General features: G+C 40.5%; 1 protein-coding gene across 1 annotated transcript in view; it reads right to left on the bottom strand.

Annotated features, from left to right (window-relative positions):
• Window positions 1-11413: 11413 nt before the first annotated feature.
• The window catches only part of LOC109890781 (matrilin-4), a 58058-nt gene continuing 49977 nt past the window's right edge, over window positions 11414-19494 (bottom strand). Inside the window, exons 9-13 of the mRNA XM_020482809.2 lie at window positions 17808-17930; window positions 16281-16685; window positions 15825-15977; window positions 15410-15514; window positions 11414-12549 (exon numbers count right to left, since the gene is read on the bottom strand). Of these exons, the coding sequence (XP_020338398.1) occupies window positions 12491-12549; window positions 15410-15514; window positions 15825-15977; window positions 16281-16685; window positions 17808-17930 (845 nt within the window). The 3' untranslated portion in view covers window positions 11414-12490. The remainder of the gene's footprint in view (window positions 12550-15409; window positions 15515-15824; window positions 15978-16280; window positions 16686-17807; window positions 17931-19494) is intronic.

Genomic DNA, 19494 nt, shown 5'->3' with positions numbered 1-19494 from the left:
AAGGTGAAATAAAAAATAAAACATTGAAATTAGCCTATCAGAAGCTTCTAAAGCCATGACATAATTTTCTGGAGTTTTCCAAGCTGTTTAAAGGCACAGTCAACTTAGCGTATGTAAACTGCTGACCCACTGGAATTGTGATTTACCCTGTTAAACCTACATTTTGGGATGGCTTCATTTGAACAGTGAATCTATTTAGTTTCTAATAATTCTCATGACTGCACATTGGTAGTAGTAAAATAGATATATCAAAGCTGGGCTAGATTAAAACCCTGGATGGGAGACCAAATGTATAGCCTCAGATAGATTAACTCTCCAGTAGGAGATAGTGGATATAACGTTAAAGTTCTGAAGTTATTTCAAAGGTGAAAGTATTTTATAGAAGGTTTGTCTTTGTTGAAAGTTGGTTACCATGATGACATAATCCTGTGGCTGAAATTTCACCTTCAAAACAACAATTTACGACTTTTTTCAAATCCAAAGTATTTTCCACCTAAATTCAACGTCACAATGCATTGACAAAATACCTTGAAACAACGTTGATTCAAAATGTTTGTCCCCAGTGGGATGAGACCATAGGTCTACTGATAAAATGCACATGAGGGGGCACCTCAGGGGTACTCCGGGCTAAGTAAAATTCAGTTGGTGGTACAGAAACCGAAAAAGGTTGGGAACCACTGGTCTACACAGTATCAAATGCCTTTGTTAAGTAAAACAACTGTGTTATTTAGAGTCTAAAGCACTGATTATATAAAACTTTAATGGAGCTTTATTTTATTTTCGTAGTTTTTGAGGAGTCACTACCCTTTTAGCAACTAATACAGTTAGTGATTTTTCCAGATTCAGGTACGTCAAGAGACTTGTTGTTAAAATAAAGTATAAATTAAACAATATTTTAAATAATGTGCCTTCAGAAAGTATTCACACCTGGCTTTAATTGTCATTATTTGACAACAATCTACACAAAATACTCTGTCAAAGTGGAAGAAAAAATTGACTTTGGTAAAAAATATATATATATACAGTACCAGTCAAAAGTTTAGACACACCTACTTATTCAAGATTATTATTATTTAAAAAAAACTATTTTCTACATTGTCGCCAGCATTAGCTAGCTAGAAATCTCTAGTCTAGTCCTAGTCCAATGGAAACCAATGCAACCCTGCTGGCTACATGGCTAGCTAGACGAGTGACAATGAGGTCCATGAGATTCAAGGCTCTAATAAGTGCCATTGTCCAGAAATAGCTAATTAAATACCGTTTGATGAGCTAACTCAGTTAGCTCGCAAGGTATACTAGTGGGTGAAGCCAGAATCTGCAGTGGGGTCAAACTGTGAACCCAGTTCCTACATTTGAATATGATATGATTTTATCAAACAAAACTATGCTACATTTTATATCTGAGACCCTCAGGATGACAAATCAGAGCAAGATAACTGAGTGTAAGTGCATTATTTACCTTCAGATGTGAATGTATCAAATCAGTTGCTGTGATAAAAGTGTTTTGTTGTTGTGCACTATCCTCAAACAATAGCATGGTATTGTTCTGCTCTAATAGCTACTGTAAATTGGACATTGCAGATAGATTAACAATAATTTAAGCTTTCTGCCCATATAAGACATGTCAATGTCCTGGAATTGGCTGTTGTTTACAACGTCATTCTAGTCACATTATCGCATATTGAGCAACAACTGTCCTGATTCTGGGACACCGGATCTCCAAATATACCAAACATTAAAGTTAAAGAATAGGATTAAATCAGTGGCTTAGATTAAACCCCCAAAGCATTAGATTCATCACTTTTAAATGTTGATATTTGGTTGCATTGTCAACCAAACACAATTTAATATTACCTTTGTAATACAAGAAATAGCCAAAAGTTAAGGATATCTGACGAACTAATGTAACAATAATTATTAATTGACACATTTTGAGGTTACTGTAACTATAAATATCTTATGTAATATTAGAAAGCATGTATGTTCAACATAGCATGCAAAAGTCACAGGTCTGTGCAACTCACAATTGCTATAATAATCTGCACAGAATCTCAAACAGCATTGCTCACCTGCACTATATGTACTTTTAATGTAATCCAAATGCAATCCAGGTCATTTGGTTGTGCTATTAGATGAAGCACAGCGATAACACATTAAATTATTGTGTGAGTACAAAATATCTGTGATTGTATTCCCATTTGAACTGTGTTGTGCATTGGCTATTCAACAAACTTCTGGTTGTCCTTTTTGAGTGGGTGAAGTAAGGTTGAAAATCTCATTGATCAATGTCTCAACCAAATATTACCCACATTTCTACTTTGAAATGACATGGTGTGCACAGTGATTTGAGTCTTCTAAAGTACCCCCTGTTGATAGGCCTAGTACCCCTGGTTGGGAACCACTGTTAGTCTACACCTGTTGTTTAGGAAGGACAATGACACTTTCAGGCTGTGTAAGGGCTATTTGACAAAGAAGGAGAGTGATGGAGTGCTGCATCAGATGACCTGGCCTCCAGAATCACCGATCCTCAACCCAATTGAGATGGTTTGGGATGAGTTGGACCGCAGAGTGAAGGAGAAGCAGCCAACAAGTGCTCTGCATATGTGGGAACTCCTTCAAGACTGTTGGAAAAGCATTCCAGGTGAAACTGGTTGAGAGAATACCAAGAGTGAGCAAAACTGCAATCAAGGCAAAGGGTGGCTTCTTTGAAGAATATATTAAATAATACGAAATATGTTTGTTTAACACTTTTTTGGTTACTGCATGATTCCATATGTGTTGTTTCATGGTTTTGAGGTCTTCACTATTATTCTACAATGTAGAAAATAGTGCTTTTCCAGATACATCATAAATTAAGGCTAAATTTTCAAACATTCTGCCAGCTCAGTAGACCGGTAGTTTATGTAAAATATTTGACAGTATGGATATGGGCCACAGTATTGCCGTGCGATAGGAGCGCGGCATTATAGCCTATTTAATCTCAGAGCCTATACTAAGGAAGGACATACAGTACCTGTCAATAGTTTGGACACACCGACACCAGGGTTTTTCTTTATTTTTAATGTGTCCTTTCTGAACGAGAAAACAATGGGAAATTGTCATGGACCTGTCAGCATAACATTTGAATTCAACAATGTTTTATACCCACCTAAATATGATGGACTCGGATGGATGCGGATTCTTAAACATTGTAGGGCAGGCTACAATAAGCAGTTCGACACATACAACAACACAGAGTTACACATGGAATTAATAAAACATACAGTCAACACAGTAGAAAAAATAAAACAAAGTTAGGGAGATAAGGCAATAAATAGGCCATGGTGGTGAAGTAATTACAATATGGCAATAAAACACTGGAATGGTAGATGTGGAAAAGATGGATGTGCAAGTAGAGAGGAATTGGCTTTGGGGGTGACCAGTGAGATATACCTGCTGGAGCGCGTGCTATGAGTGGGTGCTGCTATGGTGACCAGCAAGCTGAGATTGGGCGGGGCTTTACCTAGCAGAGACTTGTAGATAACCTGTAGCCAGTGGGTTTGGCGACGAGTATGAAGCGAGGGCCAGCCAACGAGAGAGTACAGGTCGCAGTGGTGAGTAGTGTATGGGGCTTTGGTGGCAAAATGGATGGCACTGTGATAGACTACATCCAGTTTGCTGATCTATATACAGTTAGTGCAAATTAGGGAGATAAGGCAAGAAATAGGCCATGGTGGTGAAGTAATTACAATATGGCAATAAAACACTGGAATGGTAGATGTGCTAAAGATGGATGTGCAAGTAGAGAGGAATTGGCTTTGGGGGTGACCAGTGAGATATACCTGCTGGAGCGCGTGCTATGAGTGGGTGCTGCTATGGTGACCAGCAAGCTGAGATTGGGCGGGGCTTTACCTAGCAGAGACTTGTAGATAACCTGTAGCCAGTGGGTTTGGCGACGAGTATGAAGCGAGGGCCAGCCAACGAGAGAGTACAGGTCGCAGTGGTGAGTAGTGTATGGGGCTTTGGTGGCAAAATGGATGGCACTGTGATAGACTACATCCAGTTTGCTGATTAGAGTGTTGGAGGCTTTTTTATAGATGACATCGCCGAAGTCAAGGATCAGTAGGATGGTCAGTTTTACGAGGGTATGTTTGGCAGCATGAGTGAAGGAAGCTTTGTTGCGAAATAGGAAGCCGATTCTAGATTACATTTTTGATTGGAGATGCTTAATGTGAGTCTGGAAGGAGAGTTTACAGTCTAGCCAGACACCTAGGTATTTGTAGTTATCCACGTATTCTAAGTCAGAGCCGTCCAGAGTAGTGATGCTGGATGGGCGGGCAGGTGCGGTCAATGATCGGTTGAATAGCATGCATTTAGTTTTATTTGCATTTAAGAGCAGTTGGAGGCCACGGAAGTAGAGTTGTATGGAATTGAAGCTCATCTGGAGGTTAAAACCTCTTAAGGATAGGTGGGACGCAAATGTCTCAACTGGGCAATTGCCATGGGAAATGCAGAGCGCCAGATTCAAATAAAATGCTATAAAATTCAAACTTTCATTAAATCACACATGTAAGATACTCAATTAAAGCAACATTCGTTGTGAATCCGGCCAACGTGTCAAATTTTAAAAAGGCTTTTCGGTGAAAGCAAAATAAGCTATTATCTGATAGCCTGCAACATCTGCACCAGCAGTGAACAAAGGAGCTAGCATATTACAACCCTGCAGGCGCTACACAAAATGCTGAAATAAAATATAAAACATGCATTACCTTTGATGAGCTTCTTTTGTTTGCACTCCAATATGTCCCATAAACATCACAATTGGTCCTTTTGTTCGAATTAATTCCGTCCATATATATTCAAAATGTCCATTTATAAAGCGCGTTTGATCCAGAAAAAAACATCTTACGCAATGTCACTACAAAATATTTCACAAGTTGCCTATAAACTTTGCCAAAATATTTCAAAGTACTTTTGTAATACAACGTTAGGTATTTTTAAACGTTAATAATCGATCAAATTGTAGATGGGGCAATCTGTATTCAATACAGGAAAGAAAACAAACCAGAGCTGCTTTTCACATCTTGCGCAACTCACAAAAGTGTCATCAGTTCCAAGTTGGCCTACTTCTTAATTGCACAAAGGAATAACCTCAACCAAATTCCAAAGGCTGGCGACATCCAGTGGAAGCGGTAGTAACTGAAAATAGGTTCCTATGAAATATCCCATGGCAAAGACAAAACAGGGAACAGAGAGGGAAAAAAACTATATCTGAACAGTTAGTCCTCGGGGTTTTGCCTGCTACATAAGTTCTGTTATACTCACAGACATGATTCAAACAGTTTTAGAAACTTCAGAGGGTTTTCTATCCAAATCTATGACTAATATGCATATCTTATATTCTTGGCATGAGTAGCAGAACGTTGAAATTGGGCACGCTATTTATCCAAAAGTGAAAGTTCTGCCCCCTAGCTTCAAGATTAACACATTGTCCAAAGAAGGGCCAGAAGTATACAGAATGGTGTCGTCTGCGTAGAGGTGGATCAGAGAATCACCAGCAGCAAGAGCGACAAAATTTATGTATACACAGAAGAGAGTCGGCCCGAGAATTGAACCCTGTGGGACCCCCATAGAGACTGCCAGAGGTCTGGACAACAGGCCCTCCGATTTGACACACTGAACTCTATCAGATAAGTAGTTGGTGAACCAGGTGAGGCAATCATTTGAGAAACCAAGGCTGTTGAGTCTGCCAATAGGAATGTGGTGATTGACAGACTCGAAAGCCTTGGCCAGGTCGATGAATACAGCTGCACAGTAATGTCTCTTATCGATGGCGGTTATGATATCGTTAAGGAACTTGAGCGTGGCTGAGGTGCATCCATGACCAGCTTGAAAACCAGATTGCATAGTGGAGAAGGTACAATGTGATTCAAAATGGTCAGTAATCTGTTTGTTAACTTGGCCTTCGAAGACCTTAGAGATGCAGGGTAGGATACATATATGTCTGTAGCAGTTTGGGTCTAGAGTGTCTCCCCCTTTGAAGAGGGGGATGACCGCGGCAGCTTTCCAATCTTTGGGAATCTCAGACGATACGAAAGAGAGGTTGAACAGGCTAGTAATAGGGGTTGCAACAATTTCGGCAGATCATTTTAGAAAGAGAGGGTCCAGATTGTCTAGCCCGGCTGATTTGTAGGGGTCCAGATTTTGTAGCTCTTTCAGAACATCTGCTATGGGTGAAGGAGAAATGGTGGGGGCTTGGGCGGGTTGCTGTGGAGGGTGCCGGGCAGTTGACCCGGGTAGGGGTAGCTTGGTAGGGGTAGCTAGGTGGAAAGCATGGCCAGCCGTAGAGAAATGCTTATTGAAATTCTCAATTATAGTGGATTTGTCGGTTGTAACAGTGTTTCCTAGCCTCAGAGCAGTGGGTAGCTGGGAGGAGGTGCTCTTATTCTCCATGGACTTTACAGTGTCCAAGAACTTTTTTGAGTTTGTACTGCAGGATGCAAATTTCTGTTTAAAAAAGCTAGCCTTAATTTTCCTAACTGCCTGTAAAGTTGCATATCATGGGGGCTATTCGATGCTAATGCAGAACGCCACAGGATGTTTTTGTGCTGGTCAAGGGCAGGCAGGTCTGGAGTGAACCAAGGGCTATATCTATGCCTGGTTCTAAATGTTTTGAATGGGGCATGCCTATTTAAGATGGTGAGGAAGGCACTTTTAAAGAATAACCAGGCATCCTCTACTGTCGGGATGAGGTCAATGTCATTCCAGGATACCCCAGCCAAGTCGATTAGAAAGGCCTGCTCGCAGAAGTGTTTTAGGGAGCGTTTGACAGTGATGAGGGGTGGCCGTTTGCTCGCAGACCCATTACGGATGCAAAACAGCAACAGTGTATTTGGAGGGTGAGTTTATGGATTTGGGGTTCTATCTGGTAGGTTTGATGTGTGAGATTGAGGGCATCAAGCTTAGATAGTAGGATGGCTGGGGTGTTAAGCATGTCCCAGTTTAGGTCACCTAGCAGCACGAGCTCAGAAGATAGATGGGGGGCAATCAAATCACATATGGTGTCGAGGGCACAGCTGGGGGCAGAGGGTGGTCTATAGCAAGCGGCAACGGTGAGAGAGTTGTTTCTGGAAAGGTTAATCTTTAGAAGTAGAAGCTCAAATTGTTTGGGTACAGACCTGGATAGTAAGACAGAACTCTGCAGGTTATCTTTGCAGTAAATTGCAACACCGCCCCCTTTGGCAGTTCTATCTTGTCGGAAAATGTTATAGTTAGGAATGGAAATTTCAAGGTTTTTGGTGGTCTTCCTAAGCCAGGATTCAGACACTATTGGTGGAGTGAATTGGTGGAGTGTGCTAGGGCAGTGAATAAAACTTAGGGAGGAGGCTTCTAATGTTAACATGCATGAAACCAAGGCTTTTACGGTTGCAGAAGTCAACATATGAGAGAGCCTGGGGGATGGGAGTGGAGGTTGACACAGCAGGGCCTGGATTAACCTATACATTACCAGAGCAACAGAGGAGGAGAAGGGTACGGCTAAAGGCTAACAGAACTGGATGTCTAGTACGTTCAGAACAGAGAGTAAAAGGAGCAGATTTCTGGGCACGGTAGAAGATATTGAATGCATAATAGGATGTGAATACAGTGGGGGTAAACCTGTGCATATAGTGATAATGAAAGAGATATTGTCTCTAGAAATAGCATTTAAACCAGGTGATGTCACTGCGTGTGTGGGAGGTAGAACTAAATTGTTAGCCGAGGCGTGTTGAGCAGTGCTAGAGACTCTACAGTGAAATAAAACAATAGTTACAAACCAGAACAGCAATCGACACGCATGGTGACGTTAGGGAAAAGCATGCGTAGCCGGGTGATCATACAAGTCCAGTGCGTGGCTTCAGGCAGCTAGCGGCACGGGGCTAGCAGGCTAACAGAAAGGCCTTAGAGGGATGACGCGACGTAGGAAAGTCTGTTGTGGCTCCCTCGTGCAAGTTACATCAGCGGACGGATCAGCAGGGCTCCGTGTGGTAAACCAGGCCAATTGGCAAAATATGTATAGTGGCCGAAGAAATATGTCCGAAGGGCCTCTTAAGCCAGCAGTCCAATGTGCTTTAGATAGCTAGTAGGCCGCAGATTAGCGGCTGTGCGTCAGGGGTCGTTAGCCGCTATAATTCCAGGTGGGTATTTTTTTAAATCATAATAAAAAATAAAATAAAAATAGGTTCAGAGATTGCGGTAGGAATCCAGAGATATGGAGAAGAATAAGTCCGACTAACTCTGGTTTGAGTCGCGCTGTACAGACTGGCGAGAGTTGTCTGGGATAAAGGTAGCTGATGACCGCTAGCAAAGGATAGCTGACTGCTAGCTAGTGGCTTCGGAATGGATTCGATGGGCCTCGTAAGCCAACAGTCCGTTGTGCTGTAGACAGCTAGCATTCAGGGGACGTTAGCTGCGAAGGACAGAAGGTGAGAAGGTTCAGAGCTTGCGATAGGAATCCGGGGATATGGAGAGAAAAATAGGTCCGGTATGCTCTTGTTGAATCGCGTTGTACAAACTGGCGAGAGCTTTCCGAGCTAGGGGTTAGCTGATGACCGTTAGCTGGCTAATTTATGTTGGAGAGATTCCAGTAATAGAGGCAGAGAAAAATAGTTTAGAGAAAAAGCAGGTCCTCACCACATTGGGTGAGGCGGGTTGCAGGAGAGTATTTTGAAGTAAGGATTTCGAAAAATATAAAAAGATATGCGAAGAAACATATATAAAAATATATATATATGGGACACGACAAGACGAAGGACAAATACGTCTGACTGCTACGCCATCTTGGATTATCAGGTGGATGTATTATCTTGGCAAAGGATAAATGCTCACTAACAGGGATGTAAACAAATTTGTGAACACATTTGAGAGAGGGATCTTTTATTTCAGCTGATGAAACATTGAACCAACATGCTGTGTTTATAGTTTTGTTCAGTTTTTAAGGAAACATGCGTATGTATGGCATGTGCCAAGTTTATAAATATCAATATTTTTGTGCTTTTTGTGCAGTCTTTTCAGAAACAGCGCAGCAGACACTCGTGTAAAATGTATGCAACGATTATAAATGAGGCCCCTGGGTGGTAGACTTGTTCTCACTGAAGTGCAATACCAGTAGGGGGCAATGTTCAGGAATCGTTGGACTGTGACTTCCCATTTTATTACAATAAACATCTTTATTTAGGTTGGTAGCGTGACATTGAAACAATGAATTTGATTTAAACATAACATTTTACTGTCAACATTTAAACAAGGTTAAATAAAATTGTCTAATCAAATACAAAATCCAGCATAATTTCAACCACCAAGTAAGTTTATACAGTTGAAGTCGGAAGTTTACATACACTTAGGTTTTTCAACCACTCCACAAATGTCTTGTTAACAAACTATAGTTTGTCTACATCTACTTTACTTTTAAGTCATTTTTCCAACAATTGTTTACAGACAGATTATTTCACTTATAATTCACTGTATAACAATTCCCACCGGGTCAGAAGTTTACATACACTAAGTTGACTGTGCCTTTAAACAGCTTGTAAAATTCCAGAAAATGATGTCATAAAGGACCTTGTGAAGATGCTGGAGGAAACAGGTACAAAAGTATCTATATCCACAGTAAAACGAGTCCTATATTGGCATAACCTGAAAAGCGGCTCATAAGGAAGAAGCCACTGCTCCAAAACCGTGATAAAAAAGCCAGACTACAGTTTGTAACTGCACAAAGATGGTACTTTTGTCCTCTGGTCTGATGAAATAAAAATTGAAATGTTTGGCCATAATGACCATCGTTATGTTTGGAGGAGAAAGGGGGATGCTTGCAAGCCGAAGAACACCATCCCAACCGTGATGCACGGGGGTGGCAGCATCACGTCGTGAGGGTGCTTTGCTGCAGGAGGGACTGGTGCACTTCACAAAATAGATGGAATCATGAGCAAGGGAAATTATGTGGATATATTGAAGCAACATCTCAAGACATCAGTCAGGAAGTTAAAGCTTGGTCGCAAATAGGTCTTCCAAATGGACAATGACACCAAGCATACTTCCAAAGGTGTGGCAAAATGGCTTAAGGACAACAAAATCAAGGTATTGGAGTGGCCATCACAAAGCCCTGACCTCAATCCCATAGAAAATGTGAAATTGAAAAAACGTGTGCGAGCAAGGAGGCCTACACACCAGCTCTGTCAGACGGAATGGGCCAAAATTCACCCAACTTATTGTGGGAAGCTATTGGAAGGCTACCCGAAACATTTGACCCAAGTTAAACAATTTAAAGGCAATGCTACCAAATACTAATTGAGGGTATGTAAACTTGTGACCCACTGGGAATGTGATGAAAGGAATAAAAGCTGAAATAAATCATTCTCGCTACCTTTATTCTGATATTTCACATTCTTCAAATTAAGTGGTGATCCTAACTGACCTAAGACAGAGAATGTTTACTAGGATTAGATGAAACTGAGTTTAAATGTATTTGGCTATTGTGTATGTAAACTTCTGACTTCAACTGTATATTGAATATAGGATGAAAAATACTTTCTTTGTTTCTTTATGGAATTTTCTACAGAATTTCAATATATACTGTACATAGATCTGATCATTATTTTGAAATTACATTGACGTAACAGGTTAAGTCAATGTTTTTAAGTAGACGTTTTACCCCAATTTTTATATTTACACTGCTGGTAGAAATGAGATGAAAACAGCACTGGTTGATAACTTTTTTCAAAACCAATGTATTTTCCACATTGATTCCATGACACAATACGTTGACAAATTACGCTGAAACAACGTCGATTCAACCAGTGTGTGCCCGGTAGGTTGCTACTATGCTGTGTGCCAAAACATCCTTGTCTGAGCTCCTCTGTTTCCTGCGCTCACTTGACAATGTTACATCAGTCTGAAAACTTTAGAGGCAATTTGTTGTTGAAAAGCATTTGCTTATGTTCTTCCAAAGCTTCTTGTGAGAGTCGAAGGCCAGGCTACCTTTTGGGACAATTAACATTTCTTCACCAAGGCTTGGGGGATCATCTGGCATTTCACATTCTCCAGAGTCTTGGTTGGAAGTCAACAAACACGGCAATGGAAAGAGGAGCTCACCCCCATTAGCCTTAATTAGAAGGTACTTACAAAGGTCATCCATGGTGGAACACTTATTGTGAAAAGAACAAAAGGTATCCCAGGGACTTATTAGACCCTCTATGGAGATAGGAACTGAAGTTCATCATCATAAAGTATGTCTCTGTTTGAAAACGATAATGAAGAAAAATCCCATTACACATCACTCGTAAATTTAGTCCCTTGGGGGTACACACCATAACACATCTCTGACCAATTACAGGGTGACTGCTCTCAGGTTGCAATGATCCTACGATTCTGTTTAGAGTTATGAAGAAACAACACAGCGAACAATTTAGTCTTTATTGCCGCCTGTGCCAGAATACAGAGAGCCTTTGAACATAACAAAAAAAGGTTATTAGAAATATACAAAACCTACAGGTAACCAAATATAGGGGTATAAATCTTTCCATCACGTGGTCGTTTAATACAAGACTAAACAAAGAATAACAAGAAACTTAAAAGGCCCTCTTGTTCAGTTACATATCTCAGTGACATTCTCTCTGTCCCTCAAAAATGCAGTAAAATGCATAACAGAGAGGGATAATTAATTGAACTGTAAAAAGCTCAATCGGTTTAAAATTAAACCATAGCAAAAGGTGGGGCATAAACTTCGCTTTGTTTTTGGTGGTATTTTGATTTCACATAATATATCAGTAAAGTCATTACCTAATTCAATTTCATACATAGTTCCCCAGTAAGACAATTAATGTGATCAAGTTAATACAGTACTTGATCTCATCCTCTTGATAGTCATATTTTGGTTTGATCTGGGTAATTGGGTGATGCTTGGTTTCACTTTTGTAAATCCAGGAACCATTATTTGTACTCTTTTTGATGCTGCTATTGTTTATTCCTCTACAAATATTGCATTATATTACTTTCTACGAATCACTGATTGGTGCTTTGAATTGACCTAGGCTAGATCATAAGGACTGGTAATAATAACACTTCTTAATTTCTCTTTTCTCAGATATCTACTGCCGGTGTAAAAAATGGCTATAAATACATCACATTTAACAAACCATATAAAACAGATCAAGTATAAATAGGGCACAAAGAAACTGGTATCTGGTGTGTCAATGGAAAAATACTGTGTTTAAGTTATAAACAATGGCTGTACTTTCTAGTTGCCTGTCTAGTAAGTAGTGTGCCAACTGTTCCTATTGATGTGTTTGACATGACTTAAGTCCAGTGCATTCATGCTCTGATACGAGATACTCTACATGAAATATTGTTATGGGTAATTTACATCATGGATATTCAACATTGACAGACTTGTTTTTCCCGTTACATTCTTGACAGGAAGAGTCCTCTATACTCAATGCATCTCCACATCCTTGTTGGGTTACATGGTTGACACCCCTCATTTCCGTGACAGCAGCTGGTTCTCCAAGTCCTCCAATCGAGCAGTCATCCCCGCCAGTAGAAAAGGGTTAAGGAAATAAGCACATCATTCCATTTTATTGTCAAATGGGCTGAACGAATGAAGTTGAGCTGAGTTGAATGATATTGTAGTAGAAGAATCATATGGCTTTTTTTATGGGATTAATTTTGGTCCGAATCCTAATTTGAAATGTGTGCACTAAACTTGGATTTTGGCATAAATCATGCATTGATGTTGATGGGAAGATCTGTGCAAAAACTTGAGTTACAGACACTGACGTATTTGGGCCAACAGTATATCACTTAAATGCATATATATTAAGTACCTAAGGTACAGTGCATTTGGAAAGTATTCAGACCACTTGACTTTTTCCACATTGTGTTAGGTTAAAACTTTATTCTAAAATTGATTAAATTGTCCCTGCCACTGAAAAATATCCCCACAGCATCATGCTGCCACCGCCATGCTTCACCGTAGAGATGGTGCCAAGTTTCCTCCAGACGTGACGCTTGGCATTCAGGCCAAAGAGTTCAATCTTGGTTTCATCAGACCAGAGAATCTTATTTCTCATGGTCTAACAGTCTTTAGGTGCCTTTTGGAAAACTCCAAGGGGGCTGTCATGTACCTTTTATTGAGGAGTGGATTTCGCCTGGTCGCTCTACCATAAAGGCCTGATTGGTGGAGTGCTGCAGAGATGGTTGTCCTTCTGGAAGGTTCTTCCATCTCCACAGAGGAACTCTAGAGCTCTGTCAGAGTGACCATCGGGTTCTTGGTCACCTCCCTGATCAAGACCCTTCTCTCCCGATTGTTCAGTTTTGCCATGTGGCCAACTCTAGGAAGAGTCTTGTGGTGGTCGTTCCAAACTTCTTCCATTTAAGATCGATGGAGGCCACAGTGTTCTTGGGGACATTTAAAGCTGCAGAACTATTTTGGTACCCTTCCCCAGATCTGTGCCTGGACACAATACTGTCTCAAAGCTCTATGGACAATTCCTTCAACCTCATGGCTTGATTTTTGCTCTGACCTACAATGTAAACTGTGGGACCTTATTAGACAGGTGTGTGCCTTTACAAATCATGTCCAATCAAGTTGTAGAAACATCAAGGAAACATCTCGAGGATGATCAGTGGAACAGGATGCACTTGAGCTCAATTTTGAGTCTCAGAGCAAAGGGTCTGAATACTTTTCTAAAAACCTGTTTTCGCTTTGTCATTATGGGTTATTGTGTGTAGTTGATTTTGAAAAATGTAATCTATTTTAGAATAAAGCTGTAACGTAACAAAATGTGGAAAAGTCAAGGGGTCTGAATTCTTTCCGAAGGCGCTAACAACTTTATGGTTTAAAAACACATTTATATAAACCACATAAAGTATTTTGTTATAGTAATTGTTATCACAAAACTTTAAAATGTTAGGACAAAATAAGATTGTATCTGAAATATCTGGATCAATAGCCATCAGTAAATCTAATCTACTAGCACAAATGTTATAATGGGCGCTGCACAAAAAAGATGTCCTCCCAATGAAAAGTAGCCATGTGCACAGTCAATCAAAAGATACTTATGTGCAATAGCATGATGGAGACTGATGTGGAATTCCATTGCAACAGAAGTGCCATTGTAACTCCTCATCACCTCTAATCCCTAATCATTTACAAGGAAAAAAACAATTGGTCTTTGAAACGTTGTCCTTTCAGATAGTGTTCCCTCTTTGGACGAATCTGTTTCTAGAGCCTTTGAGTAAACAGTGATCCACTTTACACAGTGATGAATATATTAGGTATGTTACGCTTAAGTTAAAAGTGATAGTTTACCATGTAGACCAGAACAGACATGGTCATGCTTTACTGACTCAGAAATGATACAACATGTTTTTTCATGAATGTTACCTTTTACCGTTTATGAAAGTGAGAATCCAACACAAATATATACATATGAGTTTAACACAGTTTAAGCCTAGTCCTGGAATAAAAAGCATGCTTAATGAAGAATCTCCATTGAAAAACATTTTAGTCCAGTACTAAGCTTAATCTGGGTCCAGGAAACTGGACATTAATGTATATGTTGATGACTGTTTTGAGTATTCATTGTGCCATTTGATGTCCAATCATTTTTAATATTGTCCAGAGAGCTAAATAATAATTTAACCAGAGACAGCAAACACTGGTTGATTTTATTTTCAGGCCAATTTTCTGGCTTTGTGGAGACAAAAACAAATGTATGTGGACCACACCACACATGGTGGGGGGAAGATTGTGGCAAGTGCAAAATAAATAAATAGATTTGAGGAACAGGCACCCTGACTAGTATAAATGAACAATATTTGGGTGTGTGTTAGCTTTGTCTGAGCTACGAGTGTGTATATAAGTCATGCTTATATACTATTCTGCCTGCGGCTATGGAATCCTGACCTGTTCACCGGACGTGCTACCTGTCCCAGATATGCTGTTATCAACTCTCTAGAGACAGCAGGAGTGGTAGAGATACTCAATGATCGTCTATGAAAAGCCAACTGACATTTACTCCTGAGGTGCTGACTTGCTGCACCCTCGACAACTACTATGATTATTATTATTTAACCATGCTGGTCATTTATGAACATTTGAACATCTTGGCCATGTTCTGTTATAATCTCCACCCGGCACAGCCAGAAGAGGACTGGCCACCCCTCATAGCCTGGTTCCTCTCTAGGTTTCTTCCTAGGTTTTGGCCTTTCTAGGGAGTTTTTCCTAGCCACCGTGCTTCTACACCTGCATTACTTGCTGTTTGGGATTTTAGGCTAGGTTTCTGTACAGCACTTTGAGATATCAGCTGATGTACAAAGGGCTATATAAATACATATGATTTGATTTGCTACAAAGTTCACCTTAAATGAACAGGAACTGTATATAAAAGGATATGTTTTGTTGTCAGCTGCTCCAGCGTGGTCATTGTGGCTTGCTGGAACTCAACCAGACTCTCACAGGCACATGGGTTTTTTACCTCAATCTCTCCCTGGCTCTCCTCTGAAAACACACATTTACATCATTTAGCAGACACTCCTATCCATTCCCCCCCCCCTTTCCTGGTACCCAATGGGAATCAAACCCACAACCCTGGTGTTGCAAGCGCCATGCTCAACCAACTGAGCCCACAGGGGATCACATACACATTGTGAAAAAAAGTCACTTTCTCTCCAAATTAAGAAATGTAAGGAGGTGTCTATTGTGTAAAAAGTATTTAACCTAATCTTATCTATTAATCTTTGCCTGACTAGATGGTGCTCTAAAATAACAAGTTCCGATTATGTTATGATTTGCTCATAGAATAGAATACCTGCACAGATGTTGAGCTTGAGGTTCTCTGCTATCTGGTTGATGAAAGTGAAGTCAGTGGTATAAAAGAAGTGCTTGTCGTGTGGCTCCGAGGCAATCTCGCGCAGCTCATCCTCCACGGCCTTCCCAACGCCAACAGCATACATAGTGATACCTGGCACACAGGACAATGCAGTATCTCACTGAAGGGGTGGATGAAGTCCTGAATTGTATTTGATTGCAAGCACTGTTTTGTTGAAACATCTAGCCACTCACCAAAGTAGTGAATGGCAGTCGATTTGGACATGATTTGTTGTCTTTAAGTAGTAGGCTTTCATATTTCATAACCATGTTATATGAGCTCTCATTATAGAAAGATAATCAAATCTTAATGTTCTTGGTCTTATGGAAACATTACTGCAGAAGCTTTATAATACATTAGGCAAATAAATTACAGCCCGTGTGTCATCTACAGTACCTGCTTCTTTGGCTTTCTTGGCCCACTCGGTGATGTCGTCTTGAGAGCGGCCGTCAGTGAAGACCAGGCCCACACGAGGGACATTCTTGCGGGCACCCTCGGCCTCTGAGAAGCTGTTCTCTACCATATGCTTGAGAGCCAGGCCCGTCATGGTGCCCTTCTCCATGTACTCCACATTCATCACCGCCTTCTTGATGTCAACCGCCGTCTGGTACATGTTGAGGGAGAACTCGGTTCGCACACGACTGGAGTACTGCACTAGGCCCACTCGTGTCCCGTGCGCCGACACGTCCAGGGAGTCCACCACCTGGTTTACAAACTGCTTTACCAGCTCAAAGTTCTGGGGACGCACACTCTTGGAGCCGTCGATGAGGAGGACCAGGTCAATGTTGGCTGATCTGCAGGCTGGGTGGGACAAGGGGCGAATCAGGGCACTTTTCATACAGTAACATGCCCTTGTTGCATTTACCATGCATGGATTGTTGGTCTTTCATAAAACACTGTGGGATTCATCAGAAACAACAGCTCCTTTGGCAGTGTTCTCTTGATGAAGAAAAGGCTTTTTTATATTTTTCCCTGTAAAAATTAACAAACTTACAAAGAGGGAAAGACGTAGGAGGACTATTCGTACCAAACTTTAAATTGTATTTCCAGGCAGCATTTCTCCCAATCCTAATTTGGTTTAGAGATGATTCTTCTGCCCCTTTGCTGAGTATAGAGAGACATGGAAGAGGTGTTCGTCACTGATATATCCCTTTAACAATGTAAACTACGCTTTGGTCCTATTAGTGCTAACACAATTTCGATTGGTGCAAAATGAAATGCTATGCTCCGCTATTTGACAATAATGCTTTGTGGTCTGGAGAGCAGTATTTTGCATCCCCCAAATAGTCCAAATGTGGAATCCGTACCCTTGCTGATATCATGGACAGCAATGGTTTGAGAACATTCCAAACACATTACAAACAAATCATTTTTTCTGTATTTACAATTTAGGTCAGCTATGCTGGACTATGGAGTCCCTTGGGCAACCCAACTACCGACCACCCAATGATGGGATTTATAAATACATTATCTGGGATGGTGACATGTTGGCTGGGCGGGGTTGGGAGAACGAGATGAAAGTTTGGGGGTAGAGGCCACCTTCTTTTTTATTTTCCTGTTTATACTGAATTTATTATTACTTAAACTTTTGAGTGGTAGCCTATGGGTAATGGATAATGTACCTGTAACCTACCGAACAAAAAATTATATTATGCATTTTAACAGGTCCTTACTGTAAAACTTTCTCAATTACTTACATGGCTAAATATTTTATTTTGGAAGAGGTTTTATTTGTAGGTTATGCAATTCCAGTCCTAGTCCTGGAGTACATTAGATATTAGATATGATTTTCTAGATACTACAGAGGGACAACTGAATGGTAGTAGTTGTATAGAGCCATTGCATCCTGGTGAACCACAGGAGTTGTATAGGGTATTAGAGATATTCATTATTGTATTCAGTGGGTGTGTGAGTTATACTTACTTCCGCAGCCTTTGCCATCCTCCGCCAGTAGCTGTGCCTCAGGACAGATGCAGTAGTAGGATCCTGGTGTGCTGACACACTGGTGCTCACAGCCATGCACCACTGTGTTACACAGGTCAAGATCTTTGGAGGACAAACACACATGGAGAGACTGACAAACTGAGGGGCAATGGATGAGAAGTGTGTAGTGTCATAGGTTATGTCCGGGATCAATGGAACACGATGGGTTCAAATAGAATTTGTATTGTTAGGAATACTTTAGTTGCTTTTGATTGAGCTTGCTTGGAGCACTTCAACCAATGACCAATCCCGAATGTGCAAACTGGCACTCCTGACAGGCTCAATCAAATGCTAAAAATATTACAAAGAAAACACATACTATTTGAACCCAGGTCTGATCAAAAATATCAACAAAATCCTGTTGTGTGCAAGTAATAAGGACAGAAAATATGTATTTTAAGCTTGATAAGTACAGGATAGTATGTCGATTTGTTGAGTTTGCAATGTTCACCACAAATCTCACGTAGCAGCCGCCTCAAATACGCTGTTGTATACATCTGTCCCTATGTATTCTACTGTTTTGCCTGATGATGGCCTCACTAACTTGAGTTTGAAGTGTTCATTCACAGGTGAAGGTGCATGGGGAGGCGATACAGATCTGCTTACAGTCATGCACGCAGGTCTATCATTGTATCATACAAACAGATACACTGATTACAGCTTGAAGGGAAGGTTGTGGTTTCATGCCCAGGATTCTTCTATTGTTTGAGACATTCTATACCAACTTGGACTCTCAAGTATTCCTAAGGAAGATCATACTTCTTGGGGATTGTTTTGCCAGGGTCGGCCAGGACCACAACATTTGAAGAGGCTAGATAAAGAAGGAAGGTGTCAGCAATACCAATACCAATACTTATTTTCCACCATAATTTGCAAATAAATTCAGTAAAAATCCTACAATGTGATTTTCTGGATTTTTTTTCTCATTTTGTCTGTCATAGTTGAAGTGTACCTATGATGGAAATTACAGGCCTCTCTCATCTTTTTAAGTGCGAGAACTTGCACAATTGGTGGCTGACTAAATATTTTTTTGCCCCACTGTATGCCATTGGATGGGGTAATGTTTTTGGTTCTAAGTGGGATCAAGAACGAGATAAGAACTTGGTTTAGGAGACCAAACTAAACAATAATTTATAGCCAATGCTGTCTGGCTATGTGTGTCTTTACTATAAAGGATCTCAGTTGCCAATATGTAAGCACTAGACACTGAATTGATCACAGGGCTATGGTGAAGCTCATAGAATTAAAGATGGACTTATGATAACTCTGACTTGTGTGTGGTTTGCTCTCATGATTTGGTAACACAGGAAATTTCCACGACAGGAGGCAAACATTAACACTTCTTGATGCACCCATCCCGTTAGCGGGATAATTTTCGTCAACATCCGCTGAATTGCAGAGCGCCAAATTCAAATTAAATTACTAAAAATATTACATTTTCATGAAATCACAAGTGCAATATAGCAAAACACAGCTTAGCTTGTTGTTAATCCACCTGTCGTGTCAGATTTCAAAAAAGCTTTTTGGTGAAAGCATACCAAGCGGTTATGTAAGGACATCTCTCTCAGCAGACAAAACATTACAAACAGCTAGCAGCCATCTTCGGATGTTTGCACTCACGAGACTC

The sequence above is a fragment of the Oncorhynchus kisutch genome, linkage group LG5, assembly GCF_002021735.2.
Source record: "Oncorhynchus kisutch isolate 150728-3 linkage group LG5, Okis_V2, whole genome shotgun sequence".
Taxonomy (NCBI): Eukaryota; Metazoa; Chordata; class Actinopteri; order Salmoniformes; family Salmonidae; genus Oncorhynchus; species Oncorhynchus kisutch.
Note: the sequence above shows the minus strand (reverse complement) of the source record. Positions and strands in the feature narration are given on the sequence as shown.